Here is a 22,546-nt window from a genome sequence, read left to right on the forward strand (position 1 = left end):
AAGTCACCCTCCCATGCTCATAATCCCTTCCTACCCTTCGATAATAGATAGGACAATGTAAATTTGATGCACTGTTTCACTGAATTTGCAGCCAGGCAAAGTACAACAATAACTCCAAACTGAGATGTCAGCTTCCCTGTATGTCAACTGTGTCACTGTTGATTGTTGTACCAGAAACAGTTAGCCATTGAGTTGGTAGTCAAATTTCTTGCTTGCCCCTGATGTCTGTTCACTGCAGAAGACACAAGCAGTCCTAACTGACAATCTGGAAACCTGCCACGTCAGTTACTACTCTGAAAATGATCCTTGTAAAAAGTGAGGCATGTAACTTAATTGCCATAGTCAGCTTGACTTCAGCAACCTAGCTGATGATGCACTGTGATATTTGCGGTTTTATACAATGGTCTGTTGTAATCCAGCCCTACCCTCTTGCTTCTTCCATGGAGAAGCCCTGGTGCAGAGGCTGTTCAACCAGGAAGGGATACTGGTCCCAATGGACTGTAGTCCCAATAGAATACCATAGCAGAAGTGGCTCCAGTACCACTAGGTGGCATCTTAAGGCCCTTCCACAGAAAGAAAATAGCAAAAAAATACCATCAGCGAACTGTAGACAGCATAGCTATCACACCAGAGACCTCAGTCAATATACATGGTGAAAACAGACACAGCCAATCACTGACTATGGGGTGAATTTGAGTTTGGCTAAGGCTTTTAGAGGCACAAAGTTGAATCAGCACTAAGGATGTACCTGTGGGTAGAAAGGCTGAGAAAGCCAACTAAGTCCCACTGTAGTCACGGTGTCCAAGTTTACACCACCAGTTACACCAGCACAGTGCCTGAAGGGTATGCCACTGGTGTAGGGTTTAGTTGCTGTCCTAAATCTGTTTCAGCTGGGGCTTAGGATGGGGCTCTTAATGGTACTTTGTTACACATTATCAAGTGGTTCCAAAGAAATACACCCCCCACCTTCTTGTGCTTACAGTTCCTAACCCAGAAAGGGATCCATCTAAGTTACACTATGAGTTTTATATAGTCTACCACTAGCCTCCCTTACCGTCTTTTCCATTTGCAAGGAAGAAATGTTTATACAGTCTTACATATATATTGGAAAGGAGCTGGGGACTTTCATGGATTTACCAAGGAAGAAACAATTTGGAAATCCTGCCACACTGTCCAAATTCTCTCTCTAGGGTTTTCTAAGCTATCAGGAACTTAAAGTAGGCTGAATTCCCATCCATCCTTCTAGCTGACAGTCATCTATTCCAGGGATGGTCTTAGGGATTCTGGGGCCCTGGGCAAAAATTCCCCCTGGATGGGGCAAGGCAAGCATGAGTGGCCACCAGAAGCCAGCTTCTTCTTCTTTTCCTGATTGTCAGGGAGGCAGGGCTGTGGGTGATCACCACCCCCCACTTCCTGGTGTGAGACCCAGAGACTGTCTCTGTTTGCCTTTCAACATTTTCTCCCCTGTTCTCATCAGACAGTTGAGAAAGGTTCTTTTGGTTAAATCAATTTTTTCCCTGAAAAATGATTTGCCCCAGACTCCCCACCCCACCCCAAGACTCATGTCTTTTTACACCTCAACATCCTCTGGTCTTCTGAAGTCAGGAGTATGGATGAATCCATCCTTCTGATACCAAGGCAAGGCAGGACATCTCAACTGAGGCATGTGTTTCTCCAGACTCTTTCACTTGACAGCCTGAGAACTTGAGAAGCACATTGATAAAGGATCTTTTGTGCAGCCTGTGGCAGAACATGCCTGCTCTAGCCTGCAGGCCCTATTCCGCCCTGCCCTCCTGGGGGTTCCCAACTCCCTGGAGGGGCTTTTCTTCCACTCTTGGGTAGCCCACTGCCACCACCTGATTACTGTGGGGATTTCCCACTGGGAGGATCAAGACTCCCAGCTTCCCTTCCAAGTTCAGAGGCCTTGCCTCAGTGTCTCCGACTGCCCAGCACTTGGTCACCATGGGGACAGATTACTGCCTTAGGCACCCTTGGATGAACAACCACCTGCTTTCCCCCTGCCCCCCTCCTTCAGCTGCCTGCTTCCCCCCTGCCCCCCTCCTTCAGCTGCCTGCTTCCCCCCTGCCCCCCTCCTTCAGAGGTTCAAGATGGTGGAGCCAAAAAAATGTGGATACAAATACATTCATTAATCCAGAAGATTTTACTTGAAACTAGAGGTTTTTCTTTTGAGACTAATGGACCGACAGCTAGAAAAAAGTAATGGAATTTTATTTCTATATATGACAACTGCAGTGAGAGTATTATATGGACAAAAATGGAAAAGTTCAACATTACCCACAAGAGAGAAATGGTTGGTGAAGATGATGCAGAGATGGCTAAACTTACGGTACTTCTTTGATCAGAGAAAAGACATTATCTACATTTATTGTTAACTGGAAACCCCTGAGAGATTTTTTTCCAAGAAATGGGGGGGAAATGAAATGATGATTGGTGGATTTTAATGATTAAGGAGGGCAGGAATAGATAATTAAAAAAGAGAGCTCTCCTTATTTTAAAACTATAGAGTAAGTATTAAGTTTGTAATTTTACTTGTCTTTGTTGTAGAGAATCGGAAGCCACTTCTTTATATTAATTTATATATTCTTTATCTTTTTTCTTTCTATTTTTTCTCTAGCTCTGTATTTCTATTTCCTTTTTAAATATTTGTTGTTAGTTTTCATCTTCTTGTTTAAAAATTATCAATAAAAATTATTTTTTAAGAAAGAATTATCCGTTTTCAGGATAATAACTACACAACATGGATTTCCCTAGTAACTTGATCAAGAGCCCAGAGAGGGTCATTGACTCATCTCTTGACCACTGTAATCCAGTCTGAGTTATGCCTGCCGGCTAAATTAATTCAGTGGCATATCCCTTTCCATTACATCACCCAAGTTCCCTTCTCTGGTACCCCTCTACAACAAAGTGTCAACTGGCCTACAACAGCTCAGATCCTGACCCCTGCACCATTGAGGTCTCAGATCTTTAAGTTACAACAGTCACAGTACAATCCAAAATTCACCAGTGGACAGGTAGATCTCAAAGTTTTGGCCCAATGCTATTGTGGATCCTATTTCTAAACCAATTTCAGCCAACAGCACTGGTTCTCCTGTTTGCACCCAGGTAAATCAAGATGCACAAGAACAGCATGTAAACTCTATTTCTCATCATTGGTTCTGCTCCCAAACACTCTCCAGCTACTGAAACAGGACCCTCCTGAGTTTGATAGTCAGTTCTGTTCCTGACCCATCTTCCATCACCACCAGTAGACAGGTAGATCTCAAAGTTTTGGCCCAATGCTATTGTGGATCCTATTTCTAAACCAATTTCAGCCAACAGCTGCCTTTTGACATGACTCAGAGTTCACAAAGTGTCAAATATCTTTTATACTTCTGTATTTTAAATTATATTTAACACAGGCTGTGGTCACACGGAGCATTAATCACGCTAGAAGGACGGAAGATAGGCGGAGTTTCCGGGCGTGATCTCACCGGCACATCTGGGAAGCGTCGGGCTCCTGTGGCGCAACTGAGGCTTCCCGCCAAAGACGCGAAGTAAAAAACTAGTACCTCGGAGGTACTAGTTTCCTGAAACCATGGGGCAAGGGCGGGCGTCTGATCGTGTTTCTGGAGGTAGTTCCGGTGCCCGCCCATGTCCCCACGGAAATTTTTTTTTCAAAGTCTCCACGGATGCGCACACACACCCAAGGGAGCATGTGCACATTTGAGTTTAAATTAAAAAACAACCAACCCATTTGCCCCGCGCCCCGCTTCTTTGCCGCCCCGCAGGACAGTGGAGTGATCGGCACCTCCCCCCTACCACGGGACCTCCACGGGACCTCGATCGGTAGGTCTGATCAAGCAACCGCGCGGTTTTTAGCCCCGGGGCTAACAGCCACGCCCCCCCCCCGCATTTTCCTGCCCGTGTGACTGGGACCACAATTAAGCAAAATGAATATGAATACACAGCTAGGGAAGAGGGCTAATAAGAGTTAGTAAGGGAACACCAAACCAATTTTTTAAAAGTCTTCACCTTGTGGCGAAGACAAAGCGTTCTAGCCAAGGCATTCTGTACCAACTGAAGCTTCTAGACAGTTTTTCAAAGGCAGCTGCATACATACCACATTGCAGCAATCTAATCTAGGGCTGTGGTCACACGGAGCATTAGCCATGCTACAGAGACGGAAGATAGGCGGATTTTCCAGGCGCGATCACACTGCAACATCTGGGAAGCGTAGAGCTGCCGTGGCTAACCCGAGGCTTCCCGCTGAAGATTCGGCGTAAAAAACTAGTACCTCCGAAGTACTAGTTTCCGAAAACCGCAGGGCAAAGGCGGGCGTCTGATCGCGTTTCCGGTGGTAGTTCGTGGCATCCGGCGCCCGCCCATGTCCCGTTGCAAAAAGGTTTTTCCCCCCAAGTCTCCACGGGATGCGCACAAGCACCCAATGGCACATGCGCACACTTTGGTTTTAAAAAAAACACAACCCCGTTTGCCACATCAGTGGCGCCTAGCCATTGCTGCTGTGATCGCACCGCGCCGCAGGATTGTCGTGTGATCAGCACCTACCCCCGAACCACGGGACGTCGGCGGGACGTGTGATCCGGCGGCCGCGCGTTAGTTTGCTCTGGGAAACACCCACGCGCCCCCCCCCCGCATTTTCCGGCTCGTGTGACCAGGGCCTAGATTTATCAGAACACGTTCCACAGTGGCAAAATCTTTATGCTCCCATGTAATAAGAGCTGTATTTAGTTGCAAACCAATAGGTTTTAATCATTATAACCCTCTGTCAGGTTCCTTTGTCATAGGGGAAAAGTCTGGGGAGGTAGTATCCTCCAGCTCCCCCCCCCCGAGGCCCTTGAAAAGACCTCAACTTCCAGGCTTGCATCCTATTCTCTCTCTTCTGGCTGCCATAGTCTTCTCCCCTGTAGCCTGGCCCTTCCTGGATCCATCTTTTGAAAGGTTCCCTGAGGGAGGGACATTCCTGGCCTCTCCTTCTCCCTCCAGTCCAGGGTCTCGGCCCTGTAGACTGTAAGGAGCCAGGGCAATGGGGTTTCCCCCTGGGTCTGGGCACACCTTGCACCATCTCTGTGGCCTCCTCTAAAAGAGTTTGCTTCCAGCCTACTCGGGCCTAGTGATGCTGGGATTGCCTGTCCCTTTTTGCACCCCACTAGGTGCTTTCCCCTGAATCTAGCTTCCCTGTCCAGGCCTTTCCTGTATCAGGCCACGTCCCACCCTGCCTCTATTGCCATCCCCCTGAGATCCTTCAGGCCTGGCTGAGGCCTTGGTGTGTTGCTGGGCAGCCTCCAACCCAGTCGGTAAGTGCAGGGGCACCGCCTCTGGACACCATCACAACTAGTATCAGGCCAGTAGCCAGGATTTTGTGGCTTGCGGGGCAAAAAAAATTCTGGTGAGGCTGCCATTATTTTATGTCAGCTCCAATCCACCCCCAAGCCGACCGCCGGCGGCCACCCCTGTCCCTCCCCTCCTGCAAGATTTAAAGGGCCCTTCAGCTGATCAGCAGGGAGCATGTGGCCCGCTGATCAGCTGGAGGGCCCTTTAAATCTTGCAGGAGGGAGACACAGGGGTGCGTGCCATCCCCCGCTTCTTCTCAAAAGCATTTAAAGGATCCCTTTAAATGCTTTTAAGAAGAAGCAGGAGTGCATGTGTGCAGCCCCCCCCCATTCTTCTCAAAAAATTTTTTGTGGGACTGGCTCTTTAAGGAAGGGGCAGAGCCCCCAATAGCCCCACTGTAGCTATGGGCAGACTAGTATGCATGCTTATTCAGGGAACATATTAATTAGAATATTGAAAACCTGATTTAAATCTCCACCCTCACTAGTTTTTAAAACAAGTAGGGTGAGTTATTGTAAAGCCAAGGAGTGTAGCCCATAGCAGGAAGAAAACACCATGAAAGTGGATTGTTAGTGAAGAGTGATCCTTAGTATAAAGCTTGCAATAGTCCTGTTTTCATCTGAAGACACTGGAAGGAGTTTGGACGGCTGAAACAAGCAGTAAGGCAGAATTGGATCATTCCCCTCATCTCCCTGACTTGCCTAACACAGAATGCCATTTGAGCATGGCACAAATCCCTGAATCAGCCTCAGCAGCCAAAGGGACACGAAGGGATCAGGCCTCCTGTCTCCACTGTCTGCTGGCACGTTAAGTGAGTTCATAAGAATTCACTGAGGCATCTGCTGTTAGTGAAAAGACTCGGGCTTAAGAGTTGCATGAGCAAACTGTTCCAGATACCTCCAAATGAAAACATTCATTCCGGTATGAATTAGCGTCATTATAAGCAGGCCAAAAATTAAAGCATTGTATCCATATAGGACACAGTAATGTCCAGCACAGCCCATGCTTCTGGTGGTTTAACCCCTCAAACATTTTTGCTCACTGTCTCAGACAAGCTGTTTTAGAAAGAGACAGCCTCCATTCTCTCAGCTGTGCAAACAGTTACTGACTATTTAATCCATTAAGCTAGGCAGGGAGTCAAATATGCATTGTGCTAAAAAAAAAAGAGAGAGAGAAAGAAAGAAGTCATTTCCCCTGTAAATACAAGTGCAGTGTCAAAAAACCCAATGGCAGAACATTTTGCCATAGTCCATTACCTCAATGTGAGTTTTAACTCTTCGTCCTTCTCCTGGAGTTTCAACATGTATTCATCAGCAAGTTTATGAAATTCCATAAAAATTGAGGCTTTCAAATCAGGGTAGGGGCATTCCAAGGCCAATAGTTGTGGAGGGATATCATGAAAGTGTGCGGCTCTCTCTTCTCGTATGTGTGTCAATATCTATGATTAAAAAACAGAGCTCAGTGGTAGAATACAAAATGTTGTGGCTAAAGAGTTCAAACCAAAAAAGCAAACTTGGTCCTGACCTGGTTAACCCAGGCAAGCCTGATCTCGTCAGATCTCGGAAGCTAAGCAGGGCTGTCCCTGGCAAGTACTTGGATGGGAGACCCCCAAGGAATACCAGGGCCCAGGGCCGTAGCTACAGTGGGGCATCTTGGGGCCTGGCCCCCTGACTTACCACCAAGCCCCCCTGACTTTCCATCCAGCCCAGACGCTCCCTTGGGGGGGGGGGAGAGGGTGGGTGGGGGGAGTGCCCCCTGACTTATTTAAATGCCCCCCGAATTAAAAAATCCTGGCTACGGGCCTGCTAGGGCCGGGATGCAAAGGCAGGCAATAGCAAGCCACCTCTCTGAAATGTCCAGTCCCCAGTATGGGTCACCAGAAGTCAACCATAACTTCCAGGCACATGCGCGTGCACACACATATATACAAAATACTCACAAAAAAAGAAACAAAAAAGAAAAAGGGAAGTTTGTTAATATTCTTACTTCCAACCTGCAATCTTCAAGCTTCTTTTCCAAAGCTGTTCTTTCAAGGTGAAGTCTTTCCAAAATGGCTTTTTGTTGTTTCTTCACCAACTCGACCTAATTATGTGAGACATTATTTCAAAGCATTAACATGCAAATATGGCTGGGGTTTCCATAATTCAATCCCTGCTAGCAAAATTCTATCCATCCACTTTAGATGGACAACCCCTTTACCCCTAAGGGGGAAATATATCAGACTATAAACCTGCCGAGACGCTACCAAAGAACAAGAAAAGTTTCTTCTCTGATATAAAGATGAGGAGTGGAAAATCCCTGCATATTCAGCAGAACACTCTGGATAGGAAATTACATTACAAGTTTGCTGTCCTTGGGACCTCAAATACAAGGCTTGGATCTTGTGATGCATCAGTAGAAAATACCTGGCAGTCACGTGACTCCCCATCTCTCTCTTTCCCCACAATGCAGCCATTTTCAACCCTGGGAAAGACAGCCACTGTGTGATGCAGTGGTTAAGAGCGGCAGTCTATCATCTGGAGAGTCAGGTCTGATTCCCCACTTCTCCACATGAAGCCCGCTGGGTGATCATGGGCCAGTCACAGTTCTCACAAAACTTTCTCAGCCCCACCTACCTTACAAGGTGACTGTTGTGGGGAAAGGAAGGGAAAGTGATTATAAGCCACTCTGAGACTCCTTATGATAGAAATAAGTGGGATTTAAAAACAACGTCTTCTTTATTCCTGGGGTTCCAGGATCCTGGAGTAATAGCCACATGGGATGGGTGGCTACAGTAAGGAGGAGGGAGGCGGCAAAATGGCTTCCTTCTTTCTCTTGCATGATCTGCAGCAGGAAGTGGGAATTGGGAAAGATTCATTCCAAGAGCAGAGTTCCCCTGACAGTCCTTCAGCTCTGTATCTTTTATATCTAAGTTTTACCTGGATTTAATAGGCCATTGTTCTTCTTTACAAAACCTGAAACCAGAACTGGAATGGAAAATGGCAAAAGGAAATGTAGGTGGGAGAAATTAACAGAGATAGGGGATTTCTGCACCCTATCAGATACGATCCATGTTACATAGCACACACTTGCATGTAGGGATACCAACAGGTCTGGTGAAGAACATCCTGTCCCTTTGGTGTAGTGGTTAAGTGCACAGACTCTAATCTGAGAGAACCAGGTTTGATTCCCCACTCCTCCACTTGTACCTGCTGGATGATCTTGGGCAAGCCATAGTTCTGCCACAGCTGTTCTTGAAAAAGAGCAGTTTCTGTCAAGAGCTCTCTCAGCCCCACCTACCTCATAGGGTGTCTGTTGTGGGAAGGGGAAGGGAAAGGAGTTTGTAAGCCGCTCTGAGACTCCTTCAGGTAGTAAAGGGCAGGGTATAAATCCAATCTCTTCTTCCTTTTCTTCTCAATAGAGGCTTAACAAGTGGAAATGGGCAGCTGAAGTGTTTCATGGTGAAAATGTCCCATTAAACCTCTATTAAAGGGACAGGGCATTTTTCTCCAGGCAGCTGGCAACTCTATTTACATGATTTGCAGATTACATACAACCTGCCCTTATGCTCCCAACACACACATTGTAAGGAAGGACAACATTATTAACTGTAAATAAAACGGAAGGGGGAAAATATTGTAACAATCAACCCAAATCTACATAAAAGAGAAAAATGGAGAAAGCCCAGGTTACTGACCTGTTCTAACACTGCATCTGCGGATTCCAGGCAGGACTGCTGTTCACGGTTGGTCTCTGTCTTTGACATTCTATACCTTAAGTCCTCTCTTAGTTGCCAGATAGGTTCTACTGTATTTGCTTGAAATGTATCCAGGTCTTTTGATAACTTGTACCCTAGGAAAGGGATAAATAAAGACTGTCAGTCCATTAGAGGACTTTTAGTTGATAGGGGGATTACATTCAAATATTAATTCTGCGGTTTTAATTTAACACAATTTTAGATAAGCTCCATACAGTCAGTGTTCCCTCTAAGCTGTGTTAGTGTGAGCTAGCTCACAGTTTTTTAGCCTCCGAATCACACATTTTTGTCTTAGCTCAGGAAGGATGGCTCCAGAGCAAACTAATTTATGCAGTAGTCCAATCACCTGCTCACAACCTTTTTTAAAATCATTTCATTTTCAGTTTTCCATAACTTACATACATTTGTCTCTCATTTTCTAACAATTGCGGGGTAACATTACAACTTTTCTTCATACCATTTTATGGATTCTTCTCGCCGCTCTGTCTCCTTACACCTCCTTGCTTTGGAACAGCCTCCCCTTCCCTGAGAGAGTTGCCACTTCTCTCAGAAGAAGCCCAAGTTCCCTGCCAAAGTCCTTTCTTCTTGTAAGGGCTTTTGTTCATTATTTGAACGTTATTTTGGAGGTGTAGGAGAAGTTGGACGCTCAGAGCACGAACTCTGCGTCCTCACTCGTCAAAACCGGAAACCGCTCCTCACCTGCTCACAACTTTAATGCCAGTTGTGCACAAAGTAGAATTTTTGCTCACAGGACTCCATAGGTTAGTGGGAGCATTGGCTCTATATAATTATAACTTTATTTTCTGTTAAAAAATTGAAAGTTTGCCAGAGACTTGTAGTAGTCTTATGTGTTATTCATGGTAATAATCCTAGTTGGCTGAATGATGGTCTTTGAGGAGGACTACGGAAAGAGGAAGGAGGGGAAGATATATCACAAGAACCTCAGGAAGAGTTTTTCATAAATCATTCTTCAGGGTTGTTACTTGTTTGCTTGTTGGACAGCAACACTCTTGGTGCTTGAGGGACAGGGGGCGGAATGGAGTATTCTTTGCTTTATAGCTTCCCCTCCCTCTGAACTTCACCAATGTGTGCTGTAAATGGCAGGCAGCTTTGGAGCCAGGATGAGGCCAGTTCTGTCTCCCCAGCTTCTTTCTTTGGTGTGACCAGTCCGTCTGATCAAGAAGGATGTTGTATTTATCTATCTATTCTGCCTATCTATTCTTACAAGTTTCTTACAGTTGGAAACTCTATAAATTGTCTGGCAGGCTGAGTCTTCACCGAGCTCTCCAGGCCCCCAGACAGGAGAACCCCTGGATGTAACATGTGATTCTACAAGCTCCCCAGTAGATGGAGATTCCACTAAGATGTTGCTTGTTACCCCCACTATGTAAGAGATTGATGCTCTCTTTGTATGGGAGGGCCTCGTCTTGTCACAGCCATACTGTTCTTCTGGCCAGGCAGCACTGATACATGAGGCAAACTGCAAGAGCCAGAAAATTGAACAAGTTGTGTTCAAGAAGGTTGTGTGAATGTGATGCCCAATTAAAAACAGATTTGAGCATTTAACTGGCCTTGAGAACGGAACCAAATTACTGCCTAGGTTGCAGCTCTAATGCAAATTCTTGTATGGCAAAAATATTAACAGTCAATATTATTGTGTAATTTTATCAGCATGCCTCTGTTTTTAGTTACGTTAAATCATATAGCGAGAGTACTTACGCAAGTCCCACAAGTCCAAAAAACACTCATTTCCTTCATCAAAAAAAGTTTGTATTTCCAATTCTAGTATGTGCCTGAAATGAAGAACTCCAGTTCAGACAAATTAAAACCATTTATTTCTTACCCAAGAGGTAACAAAAAGCTTAAGGGCACCCAGTCATTCACTTAAATATGGCTACTTTTCTCAGTTTCATAAATCTATTTTATATTTTATGTTTTCCCCACCACTTATTTTCATAATATTCAAACACATTTTTCTATTGCAGCTGCACAGAGAGCAGAAGTCTTCACTGAGGGGTTCACAAGAATACATCTGAAGCATTTTTAACCTGCCTTTCTCCTTGAGGGAGTCATGGCGGGCATCAGTGTTACTTAAAAATATACCCAATACAACAACTAAAAATCAACAACAGAATTGGTTCTTACAACCATACAATACTCAAACACTACCCATCAGAACAGTCTCTCAATCTGGAAAAGCACTTCTAAATTAAATCCATTTAGAGATTTAGGTTTTTAACATTTTCAGTACTAACATCTCTTTTGTATATTATGATCACCCCAGCTGTCCTCCTTTTGTCTTGTTCCTCCGGTTATACCCAAGTCAAAAGCTGACCCAAATCCATTCCCGTCCCATGGGCTGAGCAACAATGTCATCCATTGCTAATGCTGCTTCCTTCTGTTATGACTCCCCATTTTGCTTTCTCTATCTTGATCCGGGATTCTGACCACCATATCATTTACAGCGCAACCTAAGCAGTTATTCCTAGATTCAAATCTCTTACTGTCCCAGGCTAAAGAGGTTACACAAAATCAGTTCTGTTCTCTAAAAAGTTGCTTTAGATGGAGAATCCATCTCCACGAGGTCAGTTATGAAGTGCTATTGGAGTGACAGATCTGAGTTCTGTGCTGCATCAGTCAATCCATGCAGATTCCCAAAATCCAGCCCCAGCCTGCACTTGAGTCGATTTGAGCGGTAATCCAGCCTCTTCCACGGCTCACTTCTATGGCAAACTATCGGGCAAAAGAGAGCTGGGATAGGATGGTGACTAAGACTGTGCAGGGTAGGGTTGCTAATTTCCTGGAGAAAGGTATCCTGTCCCTTTAATAGAGGCTTGGTAGGATGTTATGTTATTTACCTCCATGCCATGAAAAACTTGCCACACATTAAATCTCTATTAAAGGGATGACAGGATATTTTCCCCCAAGCCTGCAGGCATCCCTAGCGCAGGGCTGCTGTAAAACTAGGGAAACAAAACTCAAAAGGGCCCTTGTCATTCTGGTAGCCAATGGAGCCCTGCAAGACATACTATTTACTCCCATATAATGATATCTGGTCTGGGTTTGGGTTTGGGTGTCTTAAGGGAGGCCTAGCCTGGAACTTTTGTCTGGGAGACCAATGGCTCTCAGCCGCCCTGTGACTATGGTACAAAGCAGCAAGTCTTTATTTTGAATTTCATCTTTGTCATGAACTCTAATTTGCTTAGCCAGAGTCCCCATCTGCAATATGGAAATAACAGAGTCACACTTTACAGGGCTGTCAAACACACTGCAACGAGATAATGTGCTTGAAGTACTTGGAAAGCACTAAAATATTATTATAGCAGGGCATTTTTTGTCTACATACCTTCACATGGGCTGGCATCCATTTGGATCAGGTGTTGCCAAGAGGACCCTACCTAGTTCAGACTTTCTACACATTCTTCCATCCAACTTTGCATGGGACTAAAATCCATTTGTTTCCCATTACATGCTCAGCTATCTCAGTTCCCACATTTTTGTGATATTAACTTCTCATGAATGTTTGAATGTAAATTAACAACATTAATTTATGCCAGCCAAATCTTAGCTTTGTACTGTCCATCCTTCTGTTATTTATCAAGCTTTCCTGGTTCTTACCTGCTTTTATGAAGTCTTTTGTGCTCTTGCCACCACACTTGGCGGTGCTGTTTCAGAAGCATTTGTTCTTTATTAATTTTTGAGGCTTGCTCTGCCTTTTTGATCTAAGTAAAAGGGTATAACAAAGATATATAAATGTAAATGTCTCCTGTGGACCTATAAAATGGCTTCCTCAAAGAAATCTCTAATGTGGCTGTATGCTCCATTGCTCTTGTAGATGAACCTTGTGAACAGACAGAACCACTGCCGAAATGAAAAGGAAATTAATTCTACAAACAAACATGTAGATACTGCCCAACTCTGTCTCACAGTGTACCAGCCACTGCCTCCAGCTTTCCACATCCAGCCACCACTGACGAAACAAATGCTATTCGATACTTAAAAGGATCAGTAATATTGACCCAAATATCAAGCTTCAGGATGTCTAATTCATCATTTTTATAAAAAACCTAAAATATGTAATTTTTTTTAATTTGCATGTTTATAGTAGTATACTGCAGCCAACCACTTAGAACAATACTTGCATGCTACACATTAAATATTTGTTAATGCAAAAACCGAAAGTGACTGTAACTAATAGTTGAGATATTTCCTAAAAACAAAGCCTCAAGTTTTGGAGGGAAAGGCTAGGTCGCTGATCTTCACCCCAATTTTTACAGTAATTGTTCTTTTAGTAATTAATTATCCTATGGTGAAAGGTACGCTCTGCACAGTAAAACTTGCATGTCATTACCATGACAAATCATGCCCAATATGGTATTCAATCCCAAAAATATCTATGGACCCTTGTTAAGGTCCTGCTACCTGTACTTTTAAATAGGTTTTTTAAAAGAAAATCCTTTGTGGAACATCATACTAGACATCATAGCATGGCAAGGAGAACTGTCACATAAATGTGGTTTCCACAGGGAAATGGCAAGGTGCAAGCCAAAGTTTATTCAATGAAACTTTATGCAAGGAAGAGGGTAAAATGGGACTTTGAGCGCAGTAGATCTGTTTTCTTCCTGCCACACTATGGCTGCGGTCACACGGAACATTAGCCATGCAAGTCAGACGGAAGACATGCGGGTTTTCCCGGCGCGATCTCACCGGCACATCTGGGAAGTGTAGCACTCCCGTGGCTCAAACGAGGCTTCCTGCCGAAACCACGCGGCAAAAAACTAGTACCTCCGAGGTACTAGTTTCCGGAAACCGCGGGGCAAGGGCGGGCGTCTGATCGCGTTTCCGGTGGCATCCGGCGCCCGCCCATGTTCCCTGGCGAAAAAGTTTTTTTTTTCTTCAAGTCTTTGTGGATGCGCAAAAGCACACAACGGAGCATGCGCAGTCATGGTGTAAACAAAAAAACCCTTCCAGTTTGCCGCACCGCGCACTTCGTTTTTGCGCGCCGGGATTGTCCTGCCATCGGCACCTCTCCTTTCCCACGGAACCTCCACAGTACCTCCACGGGAGGTCTGATCAGGTAACCGCGCCTTAGTTTGCCCCGGGGCAAACTGCCACACTTCCCCCCCGCAGTTTCCTGCCCGTGTGACCGGGACCTGAGTCAAGTGTTTTGCTACCATGATCACAACTCAGTTGCAGGAGGCTCTGAATGGAGAAAACCAAGGCCATCCTTGGGACTCAGCAATAGTCTCTGTTCAAAGCATTTTATTGCCCACAATACTATTGGTTCAGCAAACACAGCTTTAACATTTGAGAGAGCAAATTTACAAAATGCCACAAAACACTGTTTAAATACACAATTTCAAGGAAAACACATTTGCTGGATTGTAACACATTGGTGAAGCTGTTTTCAAGCCCCAGGAGTTGGTATTTCTAGATCATTGCTGCAATTTGGGCTTGTTTGGGCAAATGGCAAAACTTCATGGCTTCATCTTCAGAACAGTCAATGTCTTCTCACTCTTCACTGACTGTTTGCCTACCATGTATCCCCATTAGGGCTTTACAAAACAGTTTCTATGATTGGGAAGCTATCTTCATCACCAAGCAGCTTTACAGTGAATAGTTTTTACTGCTTCCTTGACGGAAAGAGACTGGTGAAAAATGAAATACTGGGGGGGAAAGCAAGACTAGAATTTAGTTTTAAAGCTTGAGTGAACTGAGCTGAATTCTGCTCTGCCAACCCATGGATAAATAATATCTGCCAACTCCTTTGATAAATTATACCTGCATCGTTAGAAGGAACTACAGGAAACTGCAATTCCAGCCCTTCTTCACTGTACTTTTGCTCATGTACCTTTTCATCTTACAAGATCCTAGAATGTAAGCTTTGAGTGTGTGGGGAGGGACAGCATGAACTGAAGCCCCTCTAAGTGCTGCCTATATGCCAATTCCTCAGCATGGCTTCACATGCGTATTTAGTCACTATTTTAATTTCTGTACAGCCTCCCCAGCAGACAAAAAAACAAAGCATCACTGTGCATTAATTCACTTCCATTTCCCAAGCCAGCTCTTTTTCCCTGCCACATTATGCAGAAGCATGTTACCCTTAACATCTAGGCCTCTCAAGGTGTCAGGGAACACCGTGACGGAATAAACATAGCTTATGCAGAGATGTCCAGAGACTGTATCTACATGGCTAGTTTCTGCAGTGCCTATTTTCTACTCTACCAACAAGGAGATGTACAATTAATTCCTACGCATGCTGGGGTCTTCTTTGTCTCCTTCTTTTTTGGTCCCTTGAGAGAAGCACAAGGATACCCTGGGCTGCGAATGCTGATTTCTTCAAGCACACTGTGCATGAAGTGCAGATCAGTGAAGGCTTGCAGGAGAACAGCATGCGCTGGAACGAGTACTTAGCAAGTTCTGGCACCTATTGGGAGGAGCTTGCAGAGACTAAAAGCACGTCCGTTCCTGGTGAGATACTGAAACACCCTAAGTTTCACAAGAACACAGTGAGTTTTAGAAATTACACACAACAGTTCCAAGAAAAACAGAAAGCAACAGTGCTACATTCCCTATGTTTACATAGGCAGACATACGTTTGGCGCTCTCACCCATATTTTTAGATACTGCTGCCTCGTTTATCTTTACTTCCAAGGTTAGATCAGCAGTTTAGAGCCACTTTTGAATCTGCCGTGTTCCTAAATGCCTAGCAGGCAGATTGGATTGTTTTAATAAGTCACCAAGAAAGAAAAGGATGACATTTTCCATTAATTGGTTTAGATCCAGTGATCCATCAGTAGAAGGCATTGATGGTTGTGGACCATTTCCCGGTTTTCACCTCCCCATGGCAGCCATTTTTAACCCTGAGAAAGTTAATTCCTGAGGTCAAGGACCTGCATGGAGTAATAGAGGGGATGAAACAGCCCTCTCTCCCTCCTCCATCAGTAAAGCTCTGCTGATGGAAGGGAGAGGACACAGCAATTTTGCTCTGACCCTACTGCAGTCTTCCAGCCTGCATGGATATTAGACCAACACAGGTCTTGCAACTTCAAGAAACAACTGCTGGGGGGAGCAGAAAGGGAAGAGGGAAAGATCCATGATCTTGTGCAGTTCTTGCACTGGACCCAACACATTATCTAGATGCTTCCTAAACAAAATTGCCTATGATTTGCTTGCTACAACCATTAGCAACATATTGATTTAGAACTGGAGTGAGTCTTCAAACAACCCTTGTGGCTTCTCAAAATAATTTAATATACAATGTTTTAATCATTTTAATCATTATTTAATCAAAAATGACATATCCATACCTTATTTTTAGATAATTTACAGTATAATTCGAAACAAAGTTACTCCCATTTAACTTCATTGCGTCCAGTGGGCTTAAAAATGGAATAACTCTGCATAGCCCTGACCTGAGTGGCCCAAGCTAGCCTGATTTCATCAATCTTTGGAAGCTAAGCAGGGTTGGTCCTAGTTAGCTGTTAGCACCCTGTCCTTCCTGCAGAAAAGCAGTTTGTAGAGGATGCCCGTCTTTTAAATATCACCCCCCAAAATAATAAGTGTACTGTACAACCAGGGCTGGAAATGGGACCAAAATGGAGCTGGAACAAATAAAATGAATGCTGGTAAGATACAAGCTTGAGAAACTATTCTGGGAAGGCGACTGGGTCTTGGACTTGCTAATAGATCTCTCCCCACTCTAAACAGACATGCTTAATATCATCAATGGGCTTCTCAGGAAACAATATCCCTTCCTGACATGATCTCATCACACCTGGTCATGCTCTCCCTTACTCACTCACCTTAATTAATGAGCTGTTCAGAGGAATATAGTCTAACAAGGGGGAGACCCGCGATACTCGCGGGGGGGCAGTCTCTCTCTTTCCCCCGTTCTCTCTCTCCCCCTTTCGCTTTCTGCGGCTGGCCGGCGAGATGGGAGGGACGCCTCGACGCTGCTCCTTGGACCTCCTGTGCTGTGGCTGCTGCTGCTGGAGGCGAAGGTGGGCGAGTGGGAGAGCGCCGTGGGGCCAGGGAACGGGCGAGGGGCGGCGGTGGGGGTGTATCTCGGAGCGGCTGTTTCCTCCCCCCCATCCGGCTCCGAATCGAGGCTGCCTCGGGCCTCAGGCCTCCCCAGGCCTCGCTGTTCCCCCGGCCACCTGCCTGCCCGCCCGGCCGCCTCCGAGGCGGCGGCGGCAGCAAGGTCGGCTACAGAGAGTTCGTGCGCATGCGCACGAACGCTCTGGCACTTTCGGGGGGATTTAAACATCCCCCCGATATTTTTTTTTAGTTTTCAGATTTTTGTGCACCCCTGGGGACTGCCTCAAGAGTGCACAAACCTCTCCCTGCCCCCCAAGTGCCTCCGAAGTGCAGATATAGATATCCGCACAGACGGGGGCACTTCACTATTAGATATATAGATAGCCTCTCCCATCCCGCATTCAGGAGTCATCAGAAAAACACTTTAGTTTAAATTCAGCAAATCTAATTAGAAGGACCTTAACACTTTCAGTTTACACTGGACTGAGTCATCGTGCAGAATATCATGTGTTTCCCCAGGTCTTTGTCCATTCCTGGGAATGCTATTCAGCCTTTTCCCAACACACTATTTCACTTCCAGCTAATCCCAACACAATATTGTTTTAGGGGCAATTGCGCCAGCATACCCTTAGGTAGCGTTTTGTCCTATAACTGGACATGCTCTGCCCCATGCAATGAGTGTGTGTGTGTGTCTTGGGTGCCTACTGATGGCACCCTCAAAACTGTTTGGGTTCCTTTCCATCTCCATGAAATGCTGGTTCATTTCAAAGCCTCTCTCTGTGGAACTCTGCCTCCCCTGGACTGATAATTATAATTTCCCTGAAGAACCTCCCTCTATTCCCACTCCTCCCTGCATTTCTGTTAGCTTGTATGTGTGTTTTAACATGTGCATTACCGTGTGCATTTATCTCTGCATGTGTGCTTCATTTTATTACCTCTTTCAATAAAAATAACCTTTCTTGGTTAAGCCGCCAACTGGTTTATTTCTGAGAGTTTCTCCAAGGGAAAAATCCCCATAAACTTTGGTGGAGATCCTGCTTGTTACCCCCTCTTGCAAGCTCTGTCTCCTTTGTTAATTCCCCCAATCAAATAGGAGACAGCCCTTTGGGTAACATAGTATTTGGATGGAAGACCACCAAGGAAGTACAGGGTTGCTACGTAGAGCAATGCAATGACAGGCCACCTCTGTCCCTCTCTAGCCTGGAAAACCCTATGGGGTCGCCACAGATCAGCTGTGATCTGATGGCACTTTCCTCCACCACCCACTCTGGACAGGACTGCACTGTTAATGTTAATGGCCACAGTTAGGGTCTCTTTGGCCCTGCAATGACAGGCTTTTGTAAACAGGTGCTGGCTGGGTAATTAGTATTTGAAAGTACTTCTTCTTTCCAGTGGTCCTTTCTACTTTAGTCTGTCTGTTCTCCTTTGTTGTAACTCTCTGTTCCATTCCACAAAAGTAAGTATTTCAAACAGGTGTAAGAGCTGGTACTCCTTTATGGGCAGACAAAGGGTACAGGGGGATTGATCAGTGGGCAACACCTGGGGTGACTTCACCGATCGCTCTTCGGCTCTCAGCATCATGCCATAATGTACATATATAAACAGTTCATTAATTTATCTTAAACATTTAATGTACTTCGCTCTAGCGCTTCTGTTGTGCTGTATGACAATCAATAAAGATGTTTTCCTTAGAATTCTTTCTTTACAAAGAATAGCAGGGTTTCCCCCTAGAAATTCAAAACAGGGCAGGGGCTGGGAACAGCACAGTTCCGCTTATGCCAGATCTCATGCAATGCCTAGGACTTTCCTCCCTATATATTACAGTGCACACAGATAGGTTGCAGAAGCTGAAACGTAAGTGGGAATACAATAATCTTGACTTGTGCTAAGCAGCTACCATGATCCATCCATCCTTCCTTCCTTCCTTCCTTCCTTCCATCCATCCATCTTTCCTTCCTGGCATTTCCACTTGTACAAGAGCTCTAGTGCAAGTGGAAATTTTGCACTGGATGCAACCTTGGATCATAGTTCAATAGATAAGAGGTTTGCATTGTTCAAATTTCACTTTAGAACAAGTTATTTTGAAAAGAGAAGCATTATAGATGAAACATCTCTCTTTCTCCATAAGTTTTGTGTTTATTGTTTTTTAAAAAAATTATCCACCAAGCTGGCAGGCAAATATTACAAAATCATTCCCAAGCCAAATGGTCCCAAGGAAAGGTAGTCCACAAGGATTCGTACAGGAATCGGCCAACAGTTATAACGACAAAAGCAGGTGAGTATTGTCTGACTTGTCATTCCCCCCCCCCAAAAAAAAATATCCTATGGGCAAACAAAAAGGAAAGAAATAACAGACAGAGATGGATTGTTCCAACAAGAAATTCTTAAGAAGCCTTTCCAAACAAAATGCACTTCTTACTTTAACAAAACATTGGGGCGGTTTTTACTATGAAAGAATTGCAGTTCGGCAAACTAGCCCCTTCTCTATTCCCGCAGAAGAAAAATATTTTGCCCTTCGTCCCTGCAAGCACAGAACCAGTAAAAATGAAGCAGCAAATTAAATGTCCAAGTATATTGGATGTAGCATGCTCACAGAAAACAAAAGGTGTTGATGGGCTCAGTATCACTGGGCCTCAGGAAGCAAGTCTGCCCTCCTATTTGTATCTTTTTAACTTTGTTACTTTTTGTCACTCAGACAGTACTTTCTGCTTTGACAATTAATATATCTTTACAAGCAGGGGACCTGCAAGGTCTTGCAAAGGGTATTTCATCCTCCTCTCCCCTGCCATGTCCTCTTTCCCATCCAAGGCAGCCACCATAGCCTCTCCCCCCTTTTCCTGCTTCCTTCTCTCCTTCATACCCACAAGCCAATTTAGCTTTACCTGTCTCCTATCTTCAGCTTTTCCTCCTTCCCTTCCCCTGGCAGTCTTTCCCCAGAAAAAGTCCAGCCCAGTTGCCCAGTGCCAACCAGGGCCCAGCTGCATGGTAGGGAATATGCAAGGACTTGCAGAGAGCACCTTACTTTCCTCTGTACCCCTCCCTCCTGCCAGCCCCCGTGTCCTCAACGTTCCCTGATTTTTTTCTCTCCCTTCTCACCCACCTACCTTTTATCTGCCCCCCTTTTCAACTATTTTTATTTACTTCATTTGTGTCATGCCTTTCTCCCCGATGGGGACCCAAAGCAGCTTACATCTTTCACCTCTCATGCATTTTATCCTCACAAACAGCCCTGTGAGGTAAGTCAGGCTGAGAATGTGTGACTGGCCAAAGGTCATGCAGTGAGCTTCCATGGCAGAGAGAGGATTCAAAGGTGGGCCTCCCAGATTCCAGTATGAAACTCTAACCACTATGAACACTGGCTTTCATGGAGTGCCTGTTGCTAAACAGTAGCAAGCAGCCAAGCCTTGGTAAGTTGCCAGTTTGGCGTAGTGGTTAAGTGCGCGGACTCTAATCTGGGAGAACCGGGTTTGATTCCCCACTCCTCCACTTGCAGCTGCTGGATGACCTTGGGCAAGGCATAGTTCTGGTAAGAGCTGTCCTTGATAAAGAGCAGTTTCTGTCAGAGCTCTCTCAGCCCCACCTACCTCACAGGGTGTCTGTTGTGGGGAGGGGAAGGGAAAGGAGTTTGTAAGCCGCTTTGGGACTCCGAGTCAAAGGCGGGGGTTTAAATCCCATCTCTTCTTCTTCTTCTTTGCATGGTAGCAAGTTGCCCCAAGTTGCTGCACTGCCAGGCCTGGCACCAAGGAGTCTTCCTTCAAAGGCCAAATCAGCCTTAAATACCCTATAGGTATTTAAAGACTGAAGGCAAACAGATAGAAACAGTTGGCTTTTCAACCTGCTATTATTTTCAAGGGATAAAAATAATTTTCTTACTGGCGTTTTGTCTCTTGGAGGGCACAAAGCAGAAGACTGGGGTATATGCTCCCCCAGTATCATCTTCTCCAATGAGTTTGCTTTTTCTTAAAGTATGGGTTTAGTTTAAAAAAAATAGGCACTTCTATTATTTTGTAAGCTCTCTCAGTGGTAGAAGAGCGAGCTTAAAAATGAAGAGGTAAGCCCTGACCTGGATAGCCCAGGCAAGCCCAATCTCATCAGATCTAAGCAGGGTCGACTGTGGTTAGTACTTGGATGGGAGACTTCCTTGGAATACCACACTGGGAGGACAAGGGCAGGCTTTACACAGCCACCTCTCTGAATATCCTCCAGGCCCCCAAGTAGGGGTCAGTCACCAGAGGTCAACACGACTTCTAGGTGCAGACACACACAAATACAAAAAATACCCCCCCCAAAAAAATATATGAAAAGGTAAGATAACAAATTTAAAGGGTCTTATAAGAATAACTGTGTATGTACAGTTATGGTGCCCCACAACACGCCAGCATTACAGGCTGATGGAGTTGGTTGTTAGATGCCTACAAGTCAAATGTACCTGATCATTAAACAACCAGTTCCATCAACAAACAATGCCAATCTCTAGCAATCACAGTGTACTTTCTCATCCTCATAGTATCTTCATCACTTTCACTCTCTCCTTGGACACACAGTAACCACCAGATCCCCAAACACCTTCTCATTGCATTCAGGAGTTGTTACTGAATCTGGAACACTTACCTTTAAGAGTATGTCAGCAGTCTGTAACTTCTTGGCCTCAGTAATTGCATGTAGCTGCTCATAGTCAACAGGTTTATACTTTGAACTCTTTAGACCATTCTTCACACGAACAACCAGGTTCTCTAGTGCATGCATTCAAAAAATTCAATAAGTGTGTAAGTTTAGCATTCAAATCTTCCTAGATATAAAGCATCTTAGAACATAACTGGAGCAAAACCTTTTTGTTTCATTCCATTACAGTTTAGTAAAACACTAAAAACAACAATAGAATTGCCAGGTCTCAGAATAAAACACTAAATGTTTGTAAGCATCCAGAAGTTCCATGCAACCCACTGTCCCATAATTAATAGCAAGCTAATATTTAAGACTCCTGCCAACCTAGCAGTTCGAAAGCAAGAAATTGCAAGTAGATAAATAGGTACCACTTTGGTGGGAAGGTAACAGCGTTCCATGCGCCTTGGTGTTTAGTCATGCCGGCCTCATGACCACGGAAACGTCTTTGGACAGTGCTGGCTCTTCGGCTTTGAAACGGAGATGAGCACCGCAACCCTAGAGTCGGACTCGACTGGCTTTCGAGCAAGGGAACCTTTACCTTTACCTTAATATTTAAGAAGTATCTCAAATTTAGGCAAACGTAGAAAATAAACCAAGTTCACTTAAAATGTAATCCTATGGACATGTTCTTAAGTGTAAGTTCCACTGTATTCAATTGGACTTCCATCTAAGTAAACAAGCACAGGATTGGGTTCGCATAGCAATCATTTTCTACTTTATTATACTGTATCACACCTAAAATATACTTGCTTG

The 22,546-nt window shown here is 44.8% G+C and overlaps 1 protein-coding gene across 1 annotated transcript in view; it reads right to left on the bottom strand.

Moving 5' to 3' along the window:
* Positions 1–21,837, bottom strand: part of CCDC148 (coiled-coil domain containing 148) — a 140,722-nt gene extending 118,885 nt beyond the window's left edge. Inside the window, exons 1-6 of the mRNA XM_015411564.1 lie at positions 21,740–21,837; positions 12,707–12,810; positions 10,808–10,881; positions 9,029–9,183; positions 7,339–7,434; positions 6,609–6,790 (exon numbers count right to left, since the gene is read on the bottom strand). Of these exons, the coding sequence (XP_015267050.1) occupies positions 6,609–6,790; positions 7,339–7,434; positions 9,029–9,183; positions 10,808–10,881; positions 12,707–12,768 (569 nt within the window). The 5' untranslated portion in view covers positions 12,769–12,810; positions 21,740–21,837. The remainder of the gene's footprint in view (positions 1–6,608; positions 6,791–7,338; positions 7,435–9,028; positions 9,184–10,807; positions 10,882–12,706; positions 12,811–21,739) is intronic.
* Between the last annotated feature and the right edge of the window lie 709 nt (positions 21,838–22,546).

Source organism: Gekko japonicus, unplaced genomic scaffold (assembly GCF_001447785.1).
Source record: "Gekko japonicus isolate JY-2015 unplaced genomic scaffold, Gekko_japonicus_V1.1 scaffold6, whole genome shotgun sequence".
Classification (NCBI taxonomy): Eukaryota; Metazoa; Chordata; class Lepidosauria; order Squamata; family Gekkonidae; genus Gekko; species Gekko japonicus.